Genomic DNA, 10,322 nt, shown 5'->3' on the forward strand with positions numbered 1-10,322 from the left:
GGAGAGTCCAACTCGGTAAGAACCAAACTGATTTGATGGGAAAAGCTTGGTCAGGAGAAGGGGGTGCGTTTGTTGGAGATTGGCTTTTATGGATGAGAAAAGTCCCAAAGGATTCCAGTGCAGCCGTACTAGTAAATAGACCTGACTCGTTTGTGGTGATCGCCTGTGACCTGGGTAAAGGCGGCTGCTGACTAGTCGAGTCTCCTACTGAGGGGTTCGGACGTGAGGTGGGACACCGTCGTTTCTACCTGTCTCCGTGGCTTAGGACCTTCAGGACGTTTTCCTCCAAAGTTTTGCTGGGGATGGGCTGGGAACGTGTGCTGAGAGATTGTCTCTGTGGCACCCGTTGGCCGTAGTGGCCCGTGATAAGCTGCCGGGCTGTGTCGCCGTGTGATGAGAGGGATATCTTGTGGAGAAGGCGTTTCAGATGCGGGGGTGAATTACCTGCAGGCAGTTTTTGTCCTGGATAGGGACAGTCGGGGTGCAGTCGGTGTTTCTGCAGACCGACCTCAGTGTCCCTATTCGTGGCAGTTCGTGTCCGTGTGTCTGGCCAAAGCCTTCATATCCTGACCTGCTGTGCCTGTGCTGTTGCGTCGAGAACTTCTTGGCAATGCCTGTACGTGAGTGTTTAATGAAGGGATCCTTTCAGGGTGTTTGGATTCCAGCTCTCCTCCCAGCAGCCCGGCTCTGGGGAACTGCAGCCGTTCCATCGCCGACTGCGCGCAGGTGCTGAGAAAGTTCCCGTACCAGCTGGCCTGCAGGCCCCGGGCCCCATCACCACACAAGGACGTACCTGACCTGCGCTGGATACAGGCTGCAGAAGAGGTAAATTCCACGGCAAAAGCGGTCAGGAGAGAGAAACGGGTCTGTAAAGTACACAGCTTTGGGCAGAGGTTTGGATTTGAGCTGCATCAGAAATGTGGGAAGAGAGAAATCCTCTAGCCTGAGCTGTCCTCATCCAGCTTGGGAGGCTCCTGGTCACTGTAAATGGCCACTGCAAACTCTGAACTGTAGTGGGAAAAGGATTTCTCCCTTGGAGAGCAAGGCTCACACTGGGTACAATCCATTTCTGATCTAAAACTGGAGCTGGAAGGGATTTGTGTTGAACCCCGTGGAACAGCTGAAGGAGATAAAGCATAAAGCCTTTACCCTGGCGTCTGAAAGAAGTCTGATGCCAAGGAACGCCATTCCCGTGGCCTCAGGGAAATGGGATCGATTATTTCCTATGTTACCCTGATGAATCTGCCCATTCAGGTACCTCTTCCATCAAGGCTGCAGTTCAGAGCAATTTTATCCTCATAGAGCAGAGAGCTTCAGACTGACTTTGGCCTCGTGGCGGGTGGCTGTAGCGTGACTGGAGAGTGAGCGCGTCCTCCGTGAAGCTGCTGTAGGAGTCCCGTGATCCAGCCAGCAGGTGTATAAGAATTTGGGGAAAAATGCAGTTGGAATGATGTAGTTAGTGTCAGAAACTGTCACAGACCCTAAAAACTCTTGGTATTCTCGGAAGTTCTTACACGTAGTTAATGAACCTTTCCATAGGTCTGGGCACGGGGGATGATGCAGCGCCACCTCCTTGGTCACGTGGATTCCTGGACCACGAAGGTCAGAAACGTCGGTCCCGTCTGGGGCCGAGACGTCCTGTCCCTGTGACAAGGTTTGGTTTTCCTTGCTGGAACCCAGATTGCTAAATTGGTATTTCTGCAGTATTTCTAACTCACTCTCCCGGGCTCAAAGCGTGGAAAATTCCAACCCAAAGGCTGGGTTTTTTCTGACTGTCCCGAGCAGAGTAATAAAAGCAAAAGGAAAAACCTCGATCTTAGTTAGCAACAGCCCTTGCTGGAGCAGGGCAGAGTGAATTGCACACGGTGGCAAAATAGTTAGGAAACTGAGGTTTGGATTGTCCCCTCACTCACAGCACCTATCAGGTCTAAAGTTGTGCCTGTGTGTTTTTTGTGGGTTTTTTTTGTTTGTTTTTTAATAAGAGTGGTGAAAAGCAAAGAGGAGTATGAGATTCATGCCAGATTGCTGAGCCTCTGTTCCTAAACCCAGGGCCAGGACGCTTCAGTTCCCAACTGCTGTTACCTACAAAGTCCACGTGGAGTGTTTATCAGCTTCTGGATTTCCTCAGACAAATGTGAGAGGGAGTGTCCTCATCAAAATACAAATTCCCTTTATGGTGGAGGGCTGTGCTTCATCGTACCCCTTCCCTCACGGTTCAGAAAAGCTTCAGAAAGAAAAGCTTTATCTGATACTTTCTAGAGATGTGTTTTCCTGACTCCTTTATTTGAATTTTCTGGTCTTTTAGACCTCTAGTCTTTTAGACCTTTTAGTCCATTTCTACACTGAATTTTCTGGTCTCTTAGAAAGTATTAGAGAGTCACTGAAACTCCACCTGACTTGATACTCTAATTGAATTCCTTTTCTCCTTGGCTGGCTTTAGTATTTCTGTTGTTAAGCTCCTTTGTGACTGTAACAGTGATGCTGGAGGTGAAGGAGGAGGCCGCCAAATTGAGGGGGTCAGGGTTGCAGGAGCACCTCTGAGGAGCTCGGGAGCAGGCAGCTGCCCCGTGTCAGGCGTCAAGCGAGGGGGCAGAAGGGGCTTGGCTGAGCAGGGACCTGCTCGCTGAGCTGCAGAGCAAAAGGAATTGCACCCTCTCTGGGAGCAAGGTCAGGCTTGGCAGGAAGGGGCAGAGCCGTGGCTCGCACACGCAGGGAGGAGAGAGGAGAGGCCAAGGCTCGCTTAGAGCTGGGAGCGGCCAGTGATGTGTCTGACAACAAGAAGGGATTTTTAAGTAGGACTGTAGCCAGAAGAGCTCTGAAGAAAACATCTGAGTGACACTTGTTGAGGATGGTCACCTGACAGAGAGGTGTGGGGAGACATCGGCCTGTCAGCCCTGCACAGCCCCTGAGCAGCAGCAAGGCTTTGATGAGAAACAGGCCTTGGGAGAGAGATCAGAAACTGCTGAGTTGTGCCGAGGTGTCAGGGAAAAACAAGGGACAGCTGCCACCCCGAGCTGTGGGACAGTGCTGAACCGTGAGGAGTTCCCGCCGCGGGAACAGCGCCTGAGCGAGCAGGGGATCGGTCTGCACAGCGTGTGAGAGTGGTCTGGTGCCGGTAGGAGAGAAGGTTGAGAGCTGCCTAATTGCTGGTTTGCTAATTGTGAAGTAAGAGCTTTGGCGAGAGCATAAGCAGGTACTATTGTAAGGATAAAGGTCTTTCCTTCTGCACTTCAGTGGAGATCCGTGCCTCGGTTGCCACACGTGGGAGGTTTGACTGAGCAGGGCCGGCCTGCTTGGCAGATCCTCTGGGACTGACGGGCCAGGCGGCTTTTGCTAAATGCACGTCCCAGGGTTTGAAAGTTCCACCCCGCAGTGCTCTCGGGGCACTTTCAGCAGCCGTTGTACCGCTCCATTTCCCAGAGGCTGGCGCAGGACCGGGGATGTGACGCACCCCCTCAGGGCCGTGTTCTTTGGCCCAAGTGTCTGTGAGGCCGTTTTGGAAATGAGTCCCATTGTCTGATTCCATCCTCTTTGGGGTGCCGTGTCACCACAAGACTTGCTTCTCAAGGCCTCAAATATTGTTCCAGGCAGGGGCATGAGGCACGGCATAAGTTTCCCACCAACCAGTGGCTGCTTCCACCATTGTAAGCACACAGGGTTTGTCGTGCCGAGTTTGCGGGAGCGTGATAGAATCAGTGTGCCAGGCCTCCCCATATTTATATTTTAACCATGGTCCCCTGTACCAAAGGGGCTTTAACCGTTTGGTTCTTGATGGCAGCACACGTCTCACATTCATGGACCACCTGTGCAGTAACATCCAGGGTTAAGTCCACCCCTCGGTCACTTGCCCGTCTCTGTGTTCCATCTCTGCCCTGATGGCCTGAGGAGTCAAGGGCCCAGCGAGCCAGAAATTGTTCACCCTTATGCTGCCGGTCCAGATCCACTCGAGCCACCGTGATCTCAGTCCACCTGTTGGTTGTTCTGATGTTCTTCAGTGGCCCGGCTCTCGGGTACGTGAGCACCTACACGCCGTACTTTCACAGCCAGGTTCTCTACCCCAGCAGCAGTACCTCGCCCTCACCCAGCAGCCCAGACGGGTTTGCCTCTCGCTGCCCGTGGCCCCGTTCCCACTGCTGTGACCACCCCCACAGCGCATTTGCCACTCCCCACGGGTCAGTGCAGACAGAGCACTGGCCACCTTTCTCACTCAGCGGTAGCCAAGGCCAGCTGGATGGCTTTCACCTCTGCACACTGACTCGGGAGGCACGGGCCAGGCCCCAGCACGTTGCAGTGAGCTGGGTCTCTGGAATTACCCAGGTGACACCATACCTTTTCCAAATATTTGACTAGTTTTTCGGGATTCTGCGCCTGTTTGGGAGTGAAGTTCCAATACACCGGCGGTGCCACTGTCCTGGGCACTTGCCCGTGCTGTCCCACACCCCCAGCCACTCAGAATTCTCCAGCCTTGGGGTAGATCTCCGGGTGATGCTCTTCAATAGCTGCTTAACCCTGAACAAAGCCTGAACCACACGTGGGAACACACTGGCTCCCAGCAGTAAGATGACCACGTTAGTTGGATATTCAAAATTCCCCAAATTCTCAAACACAGTTGTAAGTAGCCTCAGGACTGACAACTTCATCGTGCCATCGATCAGTGTTACACAGCTCAGCAGAACAAAAATCTTAACCCAGCTCCCACGGGCGGTGAGCAGCAGCAGGGGGACGATAGACAGCAAATGAGGTGATGAAATTTTAAGGCGCCAAGTGATGGACATTATGCCCAGCAATTGATAAGCCAATGTAATGAATGCTTTAACCAATGGTTATGACACCCTGACCCCATCTGCCGTTATCTCGACCCTTCGAGCCCCTCGCTGGGCCCCAAAAAGGACTCTGGTGGTTTGAACTCGGTCGGAGCCAAACACCACGCAGCGCTCGGTCACCCTCCCCCCGTCGGGGGAACGGGGGAAGAGAGTGGAGGGACACAAGGAGAACTCGTAGGTTGAGATTAAAACCCACCAGTTTACTGATGGTAATAAAACACTAACAAAAATAGAAAGTACAGATGGGTGATGCACAAGGCGATTGCTCAGCACCCACCGACCGATACCCAGCCCGCTCCCGGCCAGCGACCCCGACAGAACGGAGATCCTGCCATCGCAAAACACAGCCCTGGGCCTGTGCCCCTCCCAGCTGGAGAAAATGAACTCTATTCCAGCTGAACCCAGGACACTCTTGTAGCAGATTAAAGCTACTCTGCGAGTGCGGGAGAGAACAGGACAGGGGCGAGCAAACGCCTCAGATGATCGCCAGGGAGAGTCGGGGCAGGCTGGAGTGTTTCTGTCGCGACCAAAGCAGAAGGCCCGGGGGCTGTGCCGGGGTGTGTGAACCCTCTGGGACCAGCCGGGGGGTACAGGAAGGCGCTGAGGGGACATGGTGGGGGCCTGGGGGCACCTCGAGAGCAGCCATGGCCCATGGTCCCCATCCCCCGCAGGGGAACCCTTGCCCCGCCCGGCCTGGGTGACGCGTCACAATGTGACCCCTTTGTGACATCGCTCCGTGTCACCCCCGGCACCGTATCTGAGCAGCACAGCCCCGCAGGGTCTGACAAGTCGGGGAAGGGACAGGGCAGGAGCGCAGCGAGGAGACGCCTGAGCACAGCCTGTCTTTCCCCACCGCCCCCGGCGTTTAAGCTGAACCCCCCCCGGTCCCTCAACCACTTCCCTCCATTTTTGAAGATGGCAGAGAGACCCCCCAGCAGCCCCAGGGTGGTTTGGGAGGAGGTGGGGGCTCCCCAGGAGAGCAGCTCTCCTCCAGAGCCCCACGAGGTGTCCATGGTCCAGCCCCTGCAGATGGGTGAGTAGACGGCTCCCCGGGGCGGGCTCGATGCCGGGACCCCGTTCCCTCGGCGTGGGGCCATTTAAAGCTCTTCGCCGCCCGGGAGGCTCGTTGGCGAGGGTGGCGTGTCCTACCGACTCTTCCCTGTTTCCCTGTAGGCGAGACACTGCCGGAGGAGGAGCCAGAGCTCACAGAGCTCCAACCAGGGTGCGATTCTGAGAGCACCTCGTTGCTTTCTTGGCTTGACAGCAGCGACATGACAAAGGTAATGAGCTCCCCCCTCGCAGGGACCCTTGTCCGTGGCATCAGCTTGTGCGAGCAAAGGGACCCAGGGACGGTTGAGCTGATCAGCCGTGCAGCACCGTCGGCGTGCTCAGAGTGACACGTCTTCCCCCCATCCCTCTTCCCGTAGGTGTTTGGCAAATACCTCCGGCCTTCTCAGAGGACGGACATTCTCCTCGTGGCCATCGAGGCCTTGACGTCAGACGATGTCCAGGACAGGCAGAAGGGCATAGATGTCGTGTACATGGCCGTGAGGGACCCCGCGTCCTGGCTGGCGGATGTAAGTGCCCCGTGGCTGGACCGTCCTCCTGTGTCAAGACGTGTCAAGCCTTGTTCTTCCCTCCTGCCCTAACCCGGCTCTCTCAGGCACCCCAAACCATTTCAAGGCAGCAGGGAGGGGTGGGAACGGCAGCACCATCCTTACCCATGTCCCCTCCAGGTGCTAGAAATCATGAGATACATCCACAAATATGTGGAGCACGTCCGCACGGAGCCAGCCCGCAAGAGCCTGGACTCACTGCTGCTGGTGTTGACAGACTGGAGCCCCAGGGAGACGGTCAGGAGCCTCTTGAGGATCTCTCCAACGTGTGACAGGTACCGGCCCCGAGAGCCTTGAGGGCTCGTTCCCCACGGGGAGAGTGGCCCAGAGACTCTCCGGCTGCCAGACCCACGGAAAACTGCAGGATATCTATCCCCGAGGGGCAGGGCTCTCCATCCCACCACGCTTCCCCCTGCAGCCAGAGCCGGCCCAAGCAGAGCCCCTGCCCCATGGGAACAGAACCTCACCCCCCTCTGCCTCCGCGGGCACCCCGAAATGAGGGGGTGGGCAGGGCCGGGCTCCGGAGGAGCCGAGGCAGCTCTGCTGAGCGAGTTGGCTCTGGCTCCGCAGGGCGGCCATGGCCATGTGGGAGGTGCTGATCTCCGTGCGCTGGGCTTTGTGGAGCGTCTTGTTGCAGCTGGTCGACGTGCTGCAGGACCGGCGGCTGCGCAGGGTGTTCAGCTCTGCCACGGAGGACGCCTGCATCTACCCCATGATTGTGAGTGACCCACGCCCAGCCCCAGCGCTCTGCCTTCCTCCTCCTCCACCTCCTCCTCCTTCCCCTGCTCAGCACCAGCCAGACCCCTGTGCCACACGCTCGGGCCCACCCCACGCTGGTTTGGCCCCACCAAGCCTGTCCCGGCACAGGCAGCCTCTGCCCTCCCCCCTGCCGGCATCCCCCTGCCCAGCTCCGCAGCCTGGAGACCCCGGGAAGGGGCAGAAACCAGAGTCAAGGCGGTTGCTGGTCCTGGGTCAGAGACGTGGGGACTCTGAGGTGGCCGCAGGGGGAGAGGAGACCCTTGCCATGGAGCGTGCTGGTCGGGGGCGAGGGAGCCCTGCAGCTCTGCTGGTCTCACCACTGTCTCCATTTTAGCTCCTGCTCTGCACTGACATTCATGAGGCGGATTTTGCTGCCCTCTATGAAACCCAGAGGTACCTGAGGCGTCCCAGCCCGGTGATGCTCTCGCTGGTGCTCACGGGCCTCGTCATGCTCTCGAAAACACCTGGAACGGTGAGTGGGGGGTCGGCAAGGGGAGCCACATCGGCAGCCGGGGGCTGGGGCGGTGGGGGGCGTCTTTCACCGCTTCACAAACAGGCAACGGTGTGTTTCGTACAGGCCAGAAAAATGTCAGTGCTGCTGCCAGACATACTGGAGACCCTGACGGACGCCAACGCCGATGTCAAGAGCAAGGCTCTGGTGTTGTTCATCAACGTGATGGGTCACATGAAGAGGGAGGAGGCCGACCTCATCTCCCCGAAGCTGGTGGAGAAGCTCCTGCCCCTCTTCGATGACGTAAGGCTGCCATGGGAGCCTGAGCCGAGGCGATGGCTGCAATGTGGCTGCCTTTGAGCGCGGCCATGCGGGAAGCATTTGGGCAGGGCTCCCCCCTTACTCCTCTTGCGTAGCCTTTGGGGGCTCTTCCCCTCCCCGCTCCTCTTCCGCGGCCTTTCAGGGCTCCGGGGCCGTTGAGCCGCAGCTGCGGGACTGGCCGACGGCTCCTGGTTCAGGATCCGACCCCGGAGCAGCTCCTCTCCGCCGGCCACGCTAACGCCCCTGCTCCCCGTGGGCGAGGAGCAGCTGGTGCTGAGCTGCCTCTGTCCTCCTCCCTGCCAGGAGTGCAGCCGGGTGCGGGAGCTCTCCATCAGCCTCTTCAGAGATATCATGAAGACTGCAGTGGGGAGAAACAAGAAAAAAATGGTGAAGACAGTGCAGAGTAACCTGATCCCACTGTACTTCCATACCAGCGACCAGGTCGAGAGCGTGGCCAAGGTGCAGTGACAGCGAGTGGTGTCGCGGGGAGGGGCGTGCTGACACCACGGGGGTGGCCTGGGCCTGAGGGACAATGGGAACGTGTGTCACCGCGGGGTCCCGCTGCACTGGTCCCCGTGCTGCAGAGCTGGAGGGGGAGGTGGCGTCGCCCCGGCCCACAGGAAGGGTCCCTGCAGCCCCAGCACGAGCAGGGCCAGAGAACCTGGCACAGACAGTTCCCTGCTCAGTCGGGGCCGGCTCCCAGAGCGCGGGATGGCCCCAGCAATGAAGGGGGATCCAATCCCGGGATCACCCCGTGCCCCCAGCTCAAAGCCAGGCCCAGAGCAGGAGGATGCCAGCTCTCCTTCCCTGGGCTCTGGTGCCATCTCCCAGCCTCTCCTTCTCCGCAGGCTTCCTGGGACACCCTCAGCGCCTGTGGAGACTTCCTGGGCTGGAGGAGGCTCAGCTCCGCGGCCGAGACGGGGCAGACGCACCTGATCGGAGACTGCTTGGTGAGGACACCCCCCAAACCCCCGGGCCGGGCTGGACGGGGGCTGCAGCCGTGCCTGGGGGGGCTGTGCCGCTCTGCATCGCCGCCCTGCCCCAGCCCCGCTGCTCCAGCTGCAGCCTCCTTCCCTGCCCTCCAGCACGCAGCCCCCAGGGGCTCTTCTCCAGGAGAGCCCGGCCCAGCTGGGCCCTGGCAGCGGGACGGAGGGGTCTCGGCACCCCCAGCCCCCTCTGCCTGCGGCTCTCTCTGGCCCCAGCCCCACGGGGCTCCCGGCTGGGAGACGGGACTCACTGGGAGGGAGCGGGGGTGCTGGCGGGAGGGACTGGTCCGGACGGCTGCGGAGGGTCCGTACCAGCCCCGTGCCCTTGTGCTCCCTCAGATAACGCACAAGAGGAACAGCGTGGACGAGTATCTGCGCCAGAGCCTGCCCTACGTGGAGAACCCTCAGGCCACCGTGCGGGAGGCGGCCGTCAGGTTCATCGGTGAGTCCCCGGACCCATTTCGGGCCACCCAGCCCCAGTCCCCACTGGTGGGCTCGCTGGGGGCCTTGATGGGTCCCAGAGCCCTCGGGTGCTGTCCTTGCCGGGGGACAGCCCTGCCCATGGGGAGCAGAGCTCTGACATCAGTTCTGTGCCCCAGGGCTTGCTGTGCGGCGCCGGAGTACCCTCAGCCAGGAGAGGGTGTGGCAGATCTGCAACAGTGAGTAGGGGACAGCCTGGGCAGGAAAATGCTCCAGGGGCAGACGAGCAGTTTCAGAAAGTTGTTTGTGTCTTAACACATAGGTTAGCATATCTCTTTAGTAAGGTCTTGAAATTGGAGGAATTTTGTTTCCTCACCAAAAAGGAAGGGAATCTGTGGGGAAAGAACAGCCGTCTCTGTCCTGCCCCTTGCCAGGAGGCTGATGATGTCCAGACTCCACGCTGGGATGCTCAGATCAATACACGGGCTCGCTGAGGCCACACACAACTCTAGACCAGCTCGAACGGCAAACGAAAAAATGACTCTGTGGCCTGGCCCAGTCCTGAGCCCCTCTGTGTGTCGGGGGCACACGGGTCACTCCTGAGCAGCAGCTTCAGCCACTCCGGGTGTCTCACCGGCTCCTCCTGGCAGGGAAGGAGATGGCTGGGGCTGGCATGGGCTGGGGGGGCCCTGGGGGTCCCTGCGGGCACTGGGGGCTCACGGCTGCTCTGCTCCCTTCTCTCGCAGCGCTCCTGCCCTTGAGGAAAGACTCGGAACTCTCCGTCAGGGCCCTGGCAGCCGAGACCGTCTCCAGCCTGACCACAGAGCAGAGTCTGACATCAAGATGGAGCCTGCGGTCGCTGTGCTGCTGGCTCTGCTGAGCCTCCGAGCGACAGAACGCTCTGGAAAAAGGCCGTACTGGAATAATGAGTTTTTTAAATAAAGCT

General features: G+C 58.8%; 1 protein-coding gene across 2 annotated transcripts; it reads left to right on the plus strand.

The window, feature by feature from the left end:
• Window positions 1-5,623: 5,623 nt before the first annotated feature.
• On the plus strand, window positions 5,624-10,322 carry LOC141972880 (maestro heat-like repeat-containing protein family member 7). 2 transcript variants are annotated; one of them, XM_074930925.1, is made up of 11 exons: window positions 5,624-6,103; window positions 6,251-6,400; window positions 6,560-6,714; window positions 7,010-7,157; window positions 7,533-7,670; window positions 7,776-7,952; window positions 8,274-8,429; window positions 8,819-8,920; window positions 9,296-9,398; window positions 9,556-9,615; window positions 10,123-10,322. In XM_074930925.1, exons 1-11 carry the CDS (start codon window positions 6,095-6,097, stop codon window positions 10,254-10,256), a joined length of 1,332 nt encoding a protein of 443 aa, XP_074787026.1. In that variant the 5' UTR covers window positions 5,624-6,094; the 3' UTR covers window positions 10,257-10,322. The 2 variants fall into 2 exon arrangements, with proteins under 2 accessions (XP_074787026.1, XP_074787025.1); XM_074930924.1 differs by having other exon boundaries at window positions 7,533-7,952.

The sequence above is a fragment of the Athene noctua genome, chromosome 36 (genome assembly GCF_965140245.1).
Source record: "Athene noctua chromosome 36, bAthNoc1.hap1.1, whole genome shotgun sequence".
In the NCBI taxonomy this organism is placed as follows: domain Eukaryota; kingdom Metazoa; phylum Chordata; class Aves; order Strigiformes; family Strigidae; genus Athene; species Athene noctua.

Bases quoted from the DNA above. Each gene is read 5' to 3' on its own strand.
- LOC141972880 (XM_074930924.1), top strand. The intron at 6,401-6,559 runs GTAAGTGCCCCG...TGTCCCCTCCAG, and splicing joins CCGCGTCCTGGCTGGCGGAT to GTGCTAGAAATCATGAGATA. The intron at 6,715-7,009 runs GTACCGGCCCCG...CTGGCTCCGCAG, and splicing joins ATCTCTCCAACGTGTGACAG to GGCGGCCATGGCCATGTGGG.